Source organism: Lepus europaeus, chromosome 8 (genome assembly GCF_033115175.1).
Source record: "Lepus europaeus isolate LE1 chromosome 8, mLepTim1.pri, whole genome shotgun sequence".
In the NCBI taxonomy this organism is placed as follows: Eukaryota; Metazoa; Chordata; class Mammalia; order Lagomorpha; family Leporidae; genus Lepus; species Lepus europaeus.
In genome coordinates, this window is record NC_084834.1 from 22,841,034 (window position 1) to 22,857,704 (window position 16,671).

General features: G+C 45.2%; 1 protein-coding gene across 3 annotated transcripts in view; it reads left to right on the plus strand.

Annotated features, from left to right (window-relative positions):
• Positions 1–16,671, plus strand: part of TRIM2 (tripartite motif containing 2) — a 112,091-nt gene that overhangs the window by 60,992 nt on the left and 34,428 nt on the right. For all 3 annotated transcript variants that reach the window (XM_062199461.1, XM_062199460.1, XM_062199459.1), the window contains exons 4-5: positions 15,118–15,269; positions 16,327–16,507. In XM_062199461.1, the coding sequence (XP_062055445.1) occupies positions 15,118–15,269; positions 16,327–16,507 (333 nt within the window). The remainder of the gene's footprint in view (positions 1–15,117; positions 15,270–16,326; positions 16,508–16,671) is intronic.

Below are 16,671 nucleotides of genomic sequence, written 5' to 3' on the forward strand. Positions count from 1 at the left end.
CAAATAAATAAAAATAAATTAGTCTGCTAAACAGACATCTGCATTTTTCATATTTATTAAAAAAAAAACTTTGGGCCGGCGCCGTGGCTTAACAGGCTAATCCTCCGCCTTGTGGCGCCGGCACACCGGGTTCTAGTCCCGGTTGGGGTGCTGGATTCTATCCCGGTTGCCCCTCTTCCAGGCCAGCTCTCTGCTATGGCCCGGGAGTGCAGTAGAGGATGGCCCAAGTGCTTGGGCCCTGCACCCGCATGGGAGACTGGGAGAAGCACCTGGCTCCTGGCTTCGGATCAGCGCAAAGCGCCAGCCACAGCGGCCATTGGAGGGTGAACCAACGGCAAAAAGGAAGACCTTCCTCTCTGTCTCTCTCACTATCCACTCTGCCTGTCAAAAAATAAAAATAAAAAATAAATAAAAATTTTTTAAAAATGTATTAAAAAAAAAATCTTTGAAACAGGAAGTGAATACTTTAGCAGCCCATATGGGAGAATGGAGTAGCAGAGACTAAAAGCTGAATTTCCTGAGTTATGCAAATGAAGGGTAAGAGGTGGAACTGGAATAGTGTTGCTGGGCCTGGAGAAGATGGGATGAATTTCAAACAAGAGAGAATTCCTTTCGAGATAACTGCCTCCCCAAAATGAAAAGGCAGGTGCTATAATCTTTTAAGCTAGACTATTAGGGTTGTTGAGAACTTGAGCAGTTACAGTTGATCATATGCCAGGTCACAAAGCAAACGCCACTTTATTTTCCCATTGTGTAAAGCGAATTTCTGCACCGCCATGCCTAAAATCATATTAGAAACACTTATTTATGGAAAATTCCCAAAATGTCATTTAAAAGCTCATAATTATTTAATTAAAGGAAAAAATATCAAAATCGGGCTGTTTATAAAATGTGGAAGTGGCAGCTTTATCTATTGAATGCATGAGGCTAAAGTCAAATCTCTATCCTGGAAATTTGTTTGGAATTTCCAGAGACAGAAGGAGAGAGGTAGACACAGAGAGAGCACACTCATTTGCTGGTTCCATGCCCCAAATACCCACACTGACCAGGGCTGGACAGGCCTACGCCAAGGGCTGGGAACTTAATCCAAGTCTCTCTTTGGGTGGCAGGGACCTAATTATTGGAGCCATCACCACTGCCTCCCAGCTGTATAAGTGGAAAGCTGGAATCAGGAGCTGGAGTTGGGTAGTGAACCCAGGTACTCTAATGTGGGACACGGGCATCTTAACCCCCTCATCGTTTTTGCTTTTCCAAAGATTTATTTATTTATTTGAGAGACAGAGTTACACACACAGAGAGAAAGAGAGAGGTCTTCTATCCACTGTTCACTCCCCAAATGGCTACAATGGCTGGAGCTGGGCCAATCTGAAGTCAGGAGCCAGGAGCTTCTTCTGGGTCTCCCACACAGGTGCAGGGGCCCTTGGGCCATCTTCTACTGCTTTCCCAAGCCATAGCAAAGAGCTGGATCGGAAGTGGAGCAGCGGGGACTCAAACTGATGCCCGTATGGGATGCCAGCACTGCAGGAGGCAGCTTTAGCCGCTACGCCACAGCACCAGCCCCAACCCCCTCATCTTAACTGCTAAGTCTAAATGCCCACCCCAACCTAGGAAATTTTGCCGGTTAAAGTCTTTTCTGTTATTTGCAAAGAATCCAATTCAAGAAGTTAGAAAAACAGTACCAAATAAATATATGACAGAACAAAAAAGAAAATGACCTCATGATTCTTAGCATATATATTTGGATCATAAGAAAATATACAAAGGTCCTCTATTCATTTATGATACACTCATAACCCTGATAACAAAATCTAGTAAAGATAGAACAGGGGCCGGTGCCGTGGCTCACTTGGTTAATCCTCCGCCTGCAGTGCCGGCATCCCATATGGGCGCCAGGTTCTAGTCCCGGTTGCTCCTCTTCCAGTCCAGCTGTGGCCTGGGAGGGCAGTGGAGGATGGCCCAAGTCCTTGGGCCCCTGCACCTGCATGGGAGACCAGGATGAAGCACCTGGCTCCTGGCTTCGGATTGGCGCAGCACCAGCCGTGGCAGCCATTTGGGGAGTGAACCAACAGAAGGAAGACCTTTCTCTCTGTCTCTCTCATTGTCTATAACTCTACCTGTCAAATCAATTAAAAAAAAAAAAAGAAGAAGAAGAACAAAAAGAACACTGTTCAGAATTCAACTTTTAGGGCAGGCATTTGGCTTGATGGCTAAGTTAAGGCACCTGTGTCACCTATCGGAGTGCCTGAGTTTGGTTGCTGGCTCCATCTCTGTCTCCAGCTTCCTACTAATACAGACCCCGGAGGGCCCCACTGACGGCTAAAGTAACTGGGGTCTTATTACTCACATGGGAGACCTGGATTGCATTCCCAGTTCCCAGCTTCAGCCTGAGCCAATCCCCGCTCTTGTGGATATTTGGGTAGTGAATCAGTAGTTGGAAGTATATGTGCTCTCTCTTTCTCAAATAAAAAATACATATATATATATCAACTTATGATAGTAACTGTAAAATTCATAATTAAAATACTCCAGAAAATCCTTAATTCAAATTAGTAAAAAATATGAACATCAGAAAGATAGTAAGCAAAGAACATAGAAAATTCACAGGGAAGATCTAAGTGACCAATAATCATATTAAAAATTGCTGGGGCTTGCTCTGTGGTGTAGCAGGTGAAGCCACTGCCTGCAGTACCGGCATCCCAGCTGCTCCACTTCTGATCCAGCTCTCTGCTATGACCTGGGAGAGCAGTGGAAGATGGCCCAAGTCCCTGGGCCCCTGCACCCAAGTGGGAGACCTGGAAGAAGCTCCTGGCTCCTGGCTTTGGATCAGTGCAGCTCTGGCTGTTTTGGCCATTTGGGGAGTGAATTAGTGGATGGAAGACTTCTCTCTCTCTGCCTCTCACTGTCTGTAATTCTTCCTTTCCAATAAATAAATACTTTTTAAAAAATGCTAAGCGTCACAAATACTGACATTTTCTCAAATTAGTTGCAGTTTTCAGAACAGATAACAACCAGGACTAATGAAAGTGTGTATGTTGAGATGTTTTCATAAGCTTTGTGTAGAAGGATAAATTACTTTTCAGAAAATGTGTCAGTTTGACAAAATGTAATGAATGTTTTACACAGCTTCTCATCTTTTAATCTAGTGATACCACTAGCAGAAAGATTTCTAAGAAAATAGCCAGAAGTGAGAATAAAAATTTGATTTACAAAGTTAATGGTAATTTTTATATTCTAGTAAAAATTGAAGGAAATAATCTAAGTGGGCAATATTAGCGACATGATTACATTTTGTTAAGGCCATAGGTAGCTCACTGTTTGATGACCATTGAATCTGATGTTTTGAAAGCAACTGACATGTATGTGAATATATTTACGAGTTTCTATGAAGTTGTGTGTTTTTAATTCATAGGACCACAGTTTATACAGTACAAAGGGAGGCTGGTATTCTGTGCAGGAGGCACACAGTTGTAGGGAGAATAGAAAAATTGAAGAGACTGTCATTATCGTGTCAGCTCAGAGTTCCTGGGAGCCTGGGAGCCGGGGAGCCGTGATGATGGCTTAGTGAGGTCCGCGTGGAGGGTCCGGGTGCCGTTGAAGGATTTTGAGTGCATCCTAGGTCGTGGAAGTTGCTGTAGGATCTTAAGCATTGGAATGCCCCGGCTGGATGTGCATTTAACTCCTTTCTAAGTAGCCAGAGGTGTGAGGTAGGGTGCATTCAGAGGAGATGAACCCAAGACACAGCCAAATGGGAACCTGCTAGAATAATGCACAGAGGGGCACTGACCCCGGCCAGCAGGACTGTCAAGGAGGAGGGGATGCGCTGGGTGGCCAGGTGAACTGAAGCCCGTAGGGTGACTCCCAGGTGTCCAGGCTTGGGTTCTCTGGGGACCAGGTGCTACCAGCAGAGATACGTCAGCTCTTTAAATTGCTGTGCACTTGTATCAACTAGCACCGTCCATCTTAGAGAAGCTTTGGGAAGAGAAATCTGTTGTTGCTGCACGAGGGAGAAATGAGAAAAGAATTCCTGCAGATGCATTGGCTGCCTTTACTGCAGAGTGAAGACTCGTGGGTGCCACAGGCTGCCCCACAGCCTCACTCTTAGAGATGCTGCTGCTGTCAAAGCAGCCGTCCATTGAAGATCTTCCCCCTGCTTTCTAGCAGGTGCGTCTCATCAAATCACACTTAAGATTTGTCCGAAGAGTTCGAACCTCCTCGAGGTGAATGAAGCGGTATAGATTGCATTTTGAGCACTTTCTCCACATTTTGAGCACTTTCTGTATGCTCAGTCATTATGGTTCTTTGGATTCATACAATTTACAAATCAGCAAGAGGCCTCAGAAAATTAGCAGGTGTGTGCATGAATGTGCTCTATTGTTCCATCTTGGATTGTAGGAATTCAATGATGCCGCTTAGAAACAGGGGTCCTCATTGCGTATTCAAGCCAAATGCATGCAGTATTCCAGATAAATTGCTGAAGTTAATTGCCAGGGGTGAATCTTTAAAAACAACTCAAGCAGCTGAAGGGTGATAAAATCGGGTAATTAACAACAAGGCAGGATGCTGCCTACTGCTGACTGGCACGTTTGGACGGAAGCCTGTCATCTGCTTCCTGTGCTCTGACACTGTCTTCTCCTTAGACTGCCAGGGCGGCATTGTCCACGTTCAGAAGGAAAGGGGGAATAGTGGTGAGTGATCTAAGAGGTTCTTTCCACTTAAAGCAGCCATTTGAGTCCAGGTCTGTGGTCCCAGGAACACACATGATAATGAAAGCCTATAGTTATTGCTTGCCAAGGCCCCTTGCTAATGAGAACGTTCAGGGGTGCAGAGGAGAGGTGCTCATACCACTAGCAAGTGTCCTGCCTCTAGCAAGTCCCCACTGCTGCTGCCAGGATCCACTGCTAGTGCTCACGCAGAGCCTCAGAGCTGGCTGCAAGGCCCTGACCACTCTTTGCATGCTAGGGATGCGTGTGGCCCCTCCAGGCTCCCCTTCTGGTGAACACAAACTGCGATCACCTGTCAGCATCAATAAACTCCTGGCCTCTGGTCTGTCCTGCACCCCCCCCACCCCGAACCTCCTCCCACTGGAGAGCTGAGCTCCACTGGGCCGCACACCTCACACACAACTAGCTCTCAGTCTGAGCCGCCGCCGTCTGAACCCAAGCAGGAGCATCTCAGAGTGACTCGCGGTTGATGCTTCAAAAGGATTTCAGTCAGGGCCTTTGCTTCCCAAGACGGCCTTAGGACAGTGAACCAGCCGCAGTGACCCAGATCTGCTCTCATCTCTTCAAAACCAAAATCAGACTTTTAAAATTGAGGGTAGACTCACATAATACAAAATTCAACCTTTAACAATTTTTTGTAGTAATGTGTAGGGTATTTACAAAGGGTGCAAACTATTCCCAGAACACTTTCATCAACCCTAAAAGAAACTAAACCTGTTAGGCAGGCCCTGCCCATTGCGTTCTCCCCTGCCCCCTGACCACCACCAGTCTCTGGCATGTCTGTATGGATTTGCTCATTGTTGACTTTGGATATAAATGGAATCATATGATACATGGCCTTCTGAGTCTTGTTCATATCACTTAGCATGTGTTCAAGGTTCATCTGTGTTATAGCATACAATGGTACTTTGAAAATGTCTTGGAAAATGCATACTATGACAAAACTATGCATGCATGACTTCAGAAATCTTTTTGACCAAAAGAAACATTTTTTTAATGCTGTATTCCTACAAAGTTTGAAGTGCCTTCATATCGGCATTCCTCTTTGGTTTATTCCATTGGGTAGCCATTAACAATGTATTTATACATCCATCAGTCATGGACATCAGGATCGTTTTCACTGCCCAGCTATTATGAATAATTCTATGAATGCCCATATACAGTTTTTGTGTAGACGTATGTTTTTATTTCTCTTGTGTATATAGCTAGGAGTGGAATTACCAGGTCTTTTAGGAGTTTTGTGTTTAACTTAAGGAACCAGCAAATTGGTTTCCCAGTGGCTACATCATTTTACATTTCCACTAGCAATGGATGAGGGTCCTGATTTTGCCCCATCGTTACAAATACTTGGTATTATTTGATATCTTGATTCTGGCAATCCTAGTGGGGGTGAAGTGGTATCTCATTGTGGTTTTGGTTTGCATTTCCCTGAAGAATAATGATGTTGAACGTATTTCCATGGGCTTGTTGGTCATTTGTAGATTCAAGAAACATCTATTCAAGTCCTTTGCTCATTTTTGAATTAAGTTGTTTATCTTTTTGTTGTTGAGTTATAGGTCTTCTTTTTTTCCTTTTTTTTTTTTTTGAGATTTATTTATTTATCTGAGAGGTAGAGTCACAGAGAAAGGGAGAGACAGAGAGAAGGGTCTTCCATCTGCTGGTTCACTCCCCAAATGGCTGCAATGGCCAGAGCTGAGCCAGTCTGAAGCCAGGAGCTTCCACTGGGTCTCCTTGGGTTCAGGAACCCAAGCATTTGGGCCATCTTCCACTGCTTTCCCAGGCCATTAGCAGAGAGCTGTGTTGGAAGAGGAGCAGCCTGGACATGAACCAGCGCTCACATGGGATGCTAGCGCTGCAGGCAGAGGCTTAGCCTGCTATGCCGTGGCACTGGCTCCAAGCTGTAGGTTTCTTTATATGTTTCAGATTCTATACCCTTACCCAATCCATGACTAGCCAATATTTCTTTACCCTGTAGGTTTTCTTTTCATTATTTTGGTAGGGTTCTTTGATGTAAAAGTTTTTAATTTATTGAAGTTCACTTTATCTTTTCATTGTTTTGCTTGTGCTTTTGATGTCATGTCTAAGAATTTGTTGCCAAACCCAAGATCATGAAGATTTATCCCTATTTTCTTCTAGACCTTTTATGGTTCTAGTTTACATGTAGGTCTTTGATCTATTGAGTTAGTTTTTGCATGTCGTTTGAGGTAAGAGTTTAATTTCATTCTTTTACATGTAATTATCAGGTTATCTCAACATCATGTGTTGAAAAACTTATTTTCCCCATTGAGTGGTCTTGGCAGCCTTGTCAAGATTCAGTTGACAACAGAGGTGTGAGTTTATTTCTACACTTTCCATTGTATTCCATTGATTTATATGGCTATCTTTATACCTGTACCACATTATTTTGATTACTGAAGCCTTGCAGTGCATTTTGAAATGGAAAAGTGTGAGTCTTCCAATTCTGTTCTTTCTCAAGATTGTTTTTGGCTATTCAGGATTCCATGTGATTCTATATGAATCTTAGGGTTTGCTTGTTCAGTTCTGCCAAAAGGAAGTTGGAATTTTGATAGATATTTCATTGGATTTATGTATTGATTCGGGGAATATTGCCATCTTAACAATATTAAGTCTTCCAGTTCATAAGCCTGGGACATCTTCCCATTCATTTCAGTTATTTAGGTATTCTTTAATTTCTTTCAACTATTTTGTGAGAAACAGAAAGAGATACATTGAGAAGGGGGGAGAGAGAGTCAGAGAGAGAGAGAGGGAGGGAGAGATCTCCCATGCACTGTGCTGGGAGCCAGGAACTCAATTCAAGTCTTCTAGAATAGTGACATGAACCCAATTACTTGAGTCATCACCATTGCCTTCCAGGGGTCACACTAGCAGGAAACTGGAATCAAGAGGTGGAACTGAGAATCAAGCCCAGACACTCCAATATAGGACCCTGGTATCCCAATTTGTGTCTTAACCACTAGGCCAAACACCTACCCATGAGCAGTGTTTTGTAGTTTTCAATATTTAAGACTTGACCCTCCATGGTTAAACTTATTCCTAAACTTTTTGGTGCTATTATAAATAGAATTGTTTTATTAATTTCATTTTCTGGTTATTTCTTACCAGTGTATAGAAATAAAATATCTTTCAACCTTGCTGAATTTATTTACCTAATTGTATGTGTGTTTATGTGTGTGTGTGTTTTTTAAGATTTTCTATATATAAGACCTTGTCATCTCTGAATAGAGAAATTTTTAAAAATATTTTGATTTATTTATTTGAAAAGCAGAATTAGAGAAAGAGAGATAGAGGTCTTTCTTCTGCTGTTTCACTCCCCAAATGGCTGTAACAGCCAGGGCTGGGCCTATTCAAAGCCAATAGCCAGGAACTTCTTCCGGGTCTCTTACATGGGTACAGGGACCCAAGCACTAGGGAAATCTTCCTCTGCTTTCCCAGGCACATTAGCAGGAAGCTGGATCAAAAGTCGAGCAGCCGGGACTTGAACCGTTGCCCATAGGGTATGCCAGCATCGTAGCTGTTGGCTTTACCAGCTATGCCACAGGCGCTGGTCCGTGAATAGAGAAAGTCTTAATTCTTTTCCAATAAATAACTGACATTTCAAATTTGCTTTCATTTTATTTCTTTTTTTAGCCTAAATGCCCTGGCTAGAACCTCTGGTACATGGTTGAATAGAAGTAATGAGAGTGAACATTCACATCCTCTCCCCGGTCTGATGTTAGCTGTGGGTTTCAGTAGATACTCCTTACAAGGGTGAGGAAGTCCCCTTCCAGTTCCATGTCTGCTCTATCAGGAATGGGTGCTGGATCTTGTCCAACACTTTTTCCATATCAGTTCAGATGATCATCTTGTTTCTCCCCTTCATTTTATTGATATGACGTATTACATATAATGATTTTCATATGCAAACCTCTCTTGCAATCCTGGGATGAATCCCACATGCTCACTGTGTCTGATCCTTTTACTACGTGGCAGGTCTCATTTTGCTAGTAGTTTTTGAGGGTTTTCGTCTGATTTATGAGAGATACTCGTCTGTAATTTTCTTGTGATATCTTTGGCTTTGCCATCAGGGAAATACGGACCTAATAGAATGAGTTAGGGAGTATCCCCTGCTCCCTTTTGTTTGTTTGTTTGGAGGGGCAGGAAGATTTAAGAATAATTGATGCTTGTTCTTTAAATGTTTGGTAAAATTTCTCATTGAAGCCATGTGGTCCTGGACTTCATTTGTCTTCTTTGAGTCAGTTTTGGTAGTTTGGGTGTTTCTGGGAATTTGTCCATTTCTTCTAGGTTATTCAGTTGGTTGGCATCCAACCAGTATTCTGTCAATACTCTTCATGTTTCTATGATAATAGAAATTTCCATACTTTCCTCCCCAGTTTTAGTAATTTGAGTCTTCTTTTTTCTTGGCCAGTCTAGCTAAAGTCTTTTCTTTTTTAAAGATTCATTTATTTATTTGAAAGTTAGAGTTACACAGAGAGAGAAGGAGAAGCAGAGAGAGAGAGAGAGAGAGAGAGAGAGCTCTTCCATCTGCTGGTTTACTCCCCATTTGTCTGCAATGGCTGCAGCTGTGCTGATCTGAAGCCAGGAGCCAGGAGCTTCCTCCGAGTTTCCCAAAAAGGTGCAGGGGCCCAAGGACCTGGGCCATCCTCTACTGTTTTCCCAGGCCACAACAGAGAGCTGGATGGGTTCGAGCTGGGTCTCAAACCGGCACCCATATAGGATGCTGGCACTGCAGGCAGCAGTTTACCTACTACGCCACAGCGCTGGCCCCTCTAGCTAAAGTTTTATCAAACTATGTAATGATTTTTTTGGGTCAATTTTATACTTCCTCCTTCCCTTTTTTTTTTTCTTGCTACCCATTTTCATTGTTTTGGTTTGGTTTAGTGACTTTTCTGAACTGATTTTTGTAAAACCTATATTTTTTGGTCAAATTTTGCCACTGAAGCCTCTTCCAGTAGCTCATTTGTCAGTATGATGACAGGGCTTTCTCTAATCTGCCATTTTCAGCAACACCCTGCTCCTGCAATCAATTATTTTAAAACAGAAACTTTAAAAGGATTCGCACTAGTGACGGGTGCTGAGTCTTTCTCTTAGACGATCAGCTCTGGTGTGAGGACTTTGCTCGTTTTTCACATGCGAGAACTTTATTAATTTTTATTTATTTTCATTTTATTTGAAAGGTAGAGAGATAGAGACTGATAGACAGACAAAGGTCTTCCACCTTCTGGTTCACTTCCCAAACCAGGAGCCAAGACTCAAGCCAAGGTCTCCCATGTGGATGGCAGAAACCACTGCTGAAATCTGGAGTGGAGCTGACACTTGAACCCAGGCACTGTGATATAAGACACCTCCCAAATGGCTTTTTTTTTTAAAGATTTATTTTATTTATTTGAAAGAGAGGTAGAGACAGAAAGAGAGAGAGAAGTCTTCCATCCTCTGGTTCACTCCCCAAATGACTGCAATGGCCAGAGCTGAGCTGATCCAAAGCCAGGAGTCAGGAGCTTCTTCTGGGTCTCCCACACCGGTGCAGGGGCCCAAGGGCTCAAGCCATCTTCTACTGCTTTCCCAAGCCATAGCAGAGAGCTGGACCAGAAGTGGAGCAGCTGGGACTTGAACTGGTGCCCGTAAGGGATGCCAGCGCTGCAGGCTGGGGCTTTACCCTGCTGCACCACAGTGCTGGCTCCTGGCATTTTTTAAAAAACTTTTTTAAAATTTCTTTGAAAGGTAGCTACAGGGGAGGGGGTATTTTCTATCCATTGTTTGATTCCCTAAACAGCCACAACAGCCAGAGCTGGACCAAGCTGAAGCCAGGAGCCAGGACTCCATCTGAGTCTTCTATATGGGTAGCAGGGGCCATCTTCTGCTGCCTTCCCTGGCACATTTACAGGGAGCTGGACTGGAAGCAGAGTGGCCAAGATTCAAACTGGCACTCAGATATGGGATGCCTATGTTGCAGGAGGCAGCTTAGCCCACTGCACTACAATGCTTGCCCCAGCCCAACTGGCACCTTGACCACTGTGCCACAGCACTTGCCCCTGTACCTTTCAGTGACTCCGTGTTCCTGTGCACCTAACATGATGTAGTCCTTGTGACTTCTAAATCCAGTATGGACAATGATTCCCAAATGTATACTGCCTTTGGCCCATAGACCTGAGGCCATGCTCCTGTCTCCTGAGGACAGTATGAGAACTGGGTCCCAGGCTGTATCGACTTGGGGAGTGTGCGGTCCCCAGCCAAGAAACATGCATGAGCCCCAGAACCCTGAATATCCAGGGGAAGAAGTCTCTTCACTTTCTGTTCTTGGTTGTTGGCTCACCTCTGCTGCACATGGCTGACAGTGACAGCCAGCTTTAGAGGGGTTTCATGAAACTGATTATGAAGTTGAAATATTAGTAAAAATTAATCTGGCTTCGGGCAGTCTAAAAATAAAATGTTCTGTTAAAAGGCAGCCACTTGTGTTTGAAGCCAGACAGGGACAAGGAACTTTGGCCTTCACAGTCATTGTATTCCACAGATGAAGTTTGTCCGAGAAATTCCTAGAGTTTAATGAGAAATACTCCTGTATCCTCCCATTCGCTGGCTCTTTGCATAATGAGTAAAATATTTTTGATGTAGGTTTTATATATTATTACCAAAGATTTGCATTTCCAAGAAGAAGTCTAAAAACTTAAACTAGGAAGTTTCCTATGGCACTGCATGTAATTTTAGGTAATTCCATTTCCTAAACACAGAAAGGCAAGCAGTGTAGTAAAATGCCCAAAAGCTACCCACAAGGAAGTCTTCCATCAGCTAGCGCTGCCTCTCCCTGGAGAAAGAAGGAAGCATCCCTTAACTCACACAAAAATCCTTTAGCAAATAATCGTCAATAGTTGCCATGTGCTGGGCCTTCTGCTTAATGGAATCAGACCTGAATAAAATTAAAGTCTTCCCATAGGGTGTTTGGTTTTTGTTTGCTTTTTAACTTTTTATTGATTAGTTTGTGAGATGCAGGGAGAGAGAGAGGGAGAGCAAGAGAGACAGAGAGAGATAATCTCCCACCCACTTGTTCATTCCTCAAATGACCACCATGCCCACACACCCACCAGCTCCGGCCAGAGCCTGGAACTGTGAATTCAATCCATCTCGCAGGTGGGTGGCAGGAACTCAACCACTCGCGTCATCGTCACTACCTTACAGGGCCTGCGTTAGTAGAAAGCTGGACTCAGGAGCTGGAGCTGAGAGTAAACCCAGGTACTCTGGCGTGGTATGTGGGCATCGTAGCCCGTGTCTTCACTGGGAGGCTGAATGTCCACCCCTCCTAGAATATTTGAATTTTCACTTGAGATTATTTATTCAAGTACATGTTAATGGAATGTGTGGAGAAATGTTTTTGAGTAGAAGGTGGATTTAAAAAAGACAACTGTAGGGGCAGGCAAGGGACACAGTAATTAAACAGCCCCTTGAGACAGCCGCATTCCATATTAAAGTGCCTGGTTTGACTCCTGTTTATTCCAACTATGATGCAGCTTCATGCAAATACTCACCTTGGAAAGCAGCAGATGAAGGTCTAAGTACCTGGGTCCCTGCCACCCATCTGCAGGTCCAGACTGGGTTCTGGGCTCCTGGCTTCAACCTGGCCCAGCCCTGGCTGTTATGAGCATTTGGGAAGTGAATAAGGAGATGGAAGATTCTCTCTCTCTCTCTCTCTCTCTCTCTCTTTCCCTCCCTTCCCCCTCCCCCTTTCTGCCTCTTAAATAAAGTGAAAACAAAATAAATTTTATAGAAGAAACGAAACTTTCAATGATAATCCAACCACATTCTCAAAAGGTCTGTAGAGGAATAGAATTAATCTTTATATGACAAAAAAAAAAAAAAAAAAAAAAAGAATGTGTTTTCAAACCCCTAACTCAGAATCTGCCTACTTCAGACTATGATGGCATATGACATATAAAACTGTCTTGGAGATGGTTTGAAGGACTTTCATCTGAACTTGGCAAAGATTACTTCCAAATCTTATCAGCAACCTAAGTGCTTTATTCCTGGGAGAATCGGTTCCAGAAAGTACTGTGTAAAATACGGAGCCCTAGGAAGGAAGAACTAACACCTGCCATCCAAGTCATGACAAAGAGTGTCCTCCCATTCACTCATTCAGCAGTAGCATTGAGTACTCACTATATGCAAGGCGTTACCTAGGCTCTGGGTTACGAGTTGGTTGCTATTGTGCTCAGGAACTTAAGACCTCTTGTAAATATTTCATGCATGGGGTACAGAGAAAAGTGCTTTGGGAATTCACAAACTAGAAAGAACAGGGGAGTATCTTACAAGAAAACCAGTGCTCAGGCTTGATGCTATATCGTTACTAAGAGTTGTTAATCAAGATAGGTAGCTTTATTTTCAGGTAAGCACATGACGTCATCGGTGGTATCATCATCATCATCGTGGCAGCTGCTACTTGCTGAAGATGTATCTCGGGCCAGGGCCAGGCATCATTGGGTTCTTTATGCAAACTAACCTATTTAATACTCAGAGTAGCCCCGTGAAGTCGCTGACTATTGTAATCTCCATTTGACAGAGGCAGAAATGGCAACACAAAGAAGGGAAGTCGTTGGCTTGAGGTCATTCAGCCCAATAAGTGGAGACAGGAAGTATACTGCCCTGTCCAGCTCTTATCCAAACAGCAGTGATTTTCAGAGTGTGGTCCAAGCACCCTCATGGGTCCTACGGTCCTTACAGGGTGTTCACAAGGTCAAAACTGTATTTATAGTGCAGTCATACAAAGACATGGTTTCCTTTCCCACTCTCACTCTCTCAGGAGCGTACCATGGAATTTTCCAGAGGTTGTATGTGACTAGGACAGACTGAATGCAGGAGCGGATATGAGAACCCGGCTATCTTTTATTAACTCAGGCACTGCAGAGATTTCACAAACAGGGGAAACAATGCTATCTTCTCACAAAATGTTTTGATTCACAAAATGTAGGTATTTGCCATCAGTTATGTCATTCACATTAATACTTAAAGGGCTTATCACTTCGTTCCCAAATATTTATTATTTGAAAAGCAAAGTGACAGAGAGAGAAGGCGAGAGATTGCCCATCTGCAAGTTCACTCCTTAAATGCCCACAACAGCAAAGGCTGAACTAGGACAAAGCCAGGAGCCAGCAGCCCCAGGGCTCCCACATGGGTGGCAGGAACCTAAGCCCCTGAACCATCATCTGCTGCCTCCCAGGGTGCTCATTAGCAGAAGGCTGTATTGGAAGCAGAGACAGGATTTGAACTCTGGCACTCAGATATGGGATGCCGGCGGTGATTTAACTCATTGTACCACAGTGCTGCTGCAGGTTTATCACTTTTTTTTTTTGACAGGCAGAGTGGACAGTGAGAGAGAGAGACAGAGAGAAAGGTCTTCCTTTTGCCGTTGGTTCACCCTCCAATGGCCGCCGCGGCTGGCGCGCTGCGGCCGGCGCACTGCGCTGATCCGATGGCAGGAGTCAGGTGCTTCTCCTGGTCTCCCATGGGGTGCAGGGCCCAAGCACTTGAGCCATCCTCCACTGCACTCCCTGGCCACAGCAGAGAGCTGGCCTGGAAGAGGGGCAACCGGGACAGGATCGGTGCCCCGACCGGGACTAGAACCCGGTGTGCCGGCGCTGCAGGCGGAGGATTAGCCTAGTGAGCCGCGGCGCCGGCCAGGTTTATCACTTTTTATAATTAATAGATACTTGAAACTTTTTCTCAGTTTCAATTTTTTTTCAAAGATTTATTTTATTTATCTGAAAGGCAGAGTTACAGAAGAGAGCGAGGGACAGACAGACAGAGATCTCCCATCTACTGGCTCATTCCCCAGATGGCTGGGCTAGGTCAAAGCCAGAAACCAGGAGCTCCTTCTGGACTCCCACGCCAGTGCCAGGGACTTGGGCCATCCTCCCCTGCTTGTCCAGGCTCATTGGCAGGGAACTGGATTGGAAGTAGAACAGCCGGGACTTGAACTGGGACTCACATGGGATGCTGACACTGCATACAGAGGCTTAACCTATGCCACAGCGCCTGCCACTCACTTTCAACTTTTGATACGACAAATGTCTATAGATATAATCCCCATACACAAACGCTATAATTTGTAGAGGATAAAGAGGTCCCGAGGCCAAAATGCTTGAGAACCACAGTCCTGCACTTGGGGAAGTGGCCACCGAGATGCTGGTTTGCTGGCTACGGCAGCAGCTTTGGAGGCAGAGCCACCTCTGTTCGAGACTCAAGGCTTGTCTGCCCTTTCCTCTCGTGAAACTGGACATCACGATGGGGGACATCCCGGGGTGGCTGTGAGAATGGAACGACGCAACACCAGGACAAGTGCTTGGTGCAGCCTGTGGCCCTGAACCTGGAGCTTTCTTTGTGTTACCCACAGGTGATGGAATTCTACTGCCAGTCCTGTGAGACCGCCATGTGTCGGGAGTGCACGGAGGGGGAGCACGCGGAGCACCCCACAGTCCCACTCAAGGACGTGGTGGAGCAGCACAAGGCCTCCCTCCAGGTCCAGCTGGATGCTGTCAACAAAAGGTGTGGCCTCCCTCCCCAGACCCCCACCTGGCCCGCTCGGCTGCCGCAGCTCAGGCCGACCTCATGGTCTCTCGTTTCCTGCGACAGTCGGTTCATGTCACCCTTTCGGGAATAAGTCTTTTTGGGCCATAAGTAAATTCTCCTGGGATTGTGGATGTGTAGTGCTGAAGGCCACCCCCCTGCCCCTTAGAAAAGTCCGACCTCCTTAGCTTAAGCTGGTGGCATTTAGTGCCTCAGCAGGAGAAAATGAATTAAAGTAGGCTGCACGGAACTCTCTGGGGAGCTCCTTGGCAACACACAGGCCCACTCAGGTGGCCGGGACTGGCCCCTTTCCGTTTGCTCTGAGCAGAGATTGCCCCGTTTTCCTGCTTCCAGGTTCTTTCTTCAGCATGGAAATGAGGGGACCGAGTAGCTGTTGGGTGCAGGAGGAAGCCCAAAGACAGGGAGGTTAACAGCCAGCTGAAAAGCAGGCAGAGCACTAAATCTCTCACCCGTAGTCCACAGACATTGGGCAAAAGCAGGTCCTCTGTGCTGACTGAAAGAGCATACAAGAAGTCCCAGGAGCAGAGTGTGGGTGTCCTTTACCTGGTGGGAATAAAAGCTCCAATATTTAATGTGTGTGTGTGTGTGTGTGTTTGGAACAGTGGTTCTCAACCATGGGACCCTGTACCCTGCAGGGGACATCTGGCAATGTCTGGAGACATTTTTGGTGTCACTGTGTTCCGAGATGCCGTTGGCATCTTGCAGGGGACAGGATGCTGCCCAACGTCCTGCAATGCATGGGACAGTCCCCCAACAAACACTGACCACAGTGGCCTTTCAGAGCGCTTCGAGTCTATTAAAATGAGATGGCTAAAGTGAAACAGACATGAACCCTCAAAGTCCCTTCTTTGAGAGGCTGTGCTTGTCACATCCCACGGCCGCTCTTCCGTTAGTGGCTTGTGAAGATGACGAAAGGCATAGTGGAAACGTTTGCTTACAACACAGAATGTGTGCAGATTCTGCAATATTTCCAGCGGGGGTGTTCCATAATGATCTCTAACAACTTGATCCCCAGGCTCCCGGAAATTGATTCTGCTCTCCAGTTCATCTCGGAAATCATTCATCAGTTAACCAACCAGAAGGCCAGCATCGTAGATGACATCCATTCCACCTTCGATGAGCTCCAGAAGACTCTGAACGTGCGCAAGAGCGTGCTGCTTATGGAGCTGGAAGTCAACTATGGCCTCAAACATAAAGTAAGACCCAGTCCTCCTTCCCCACATCCTGGGAGAGACCCGGGGGTCCTTGGCATTTATTCTAGCTCAGTGTGTTCTTGGGGGACTCAGGTGCGTCCTCACGTGTCTCCATTGTGCGCTAATCCCTAATTTTCCTTTAATGAAATACTGTTTCCTTGTTGGCC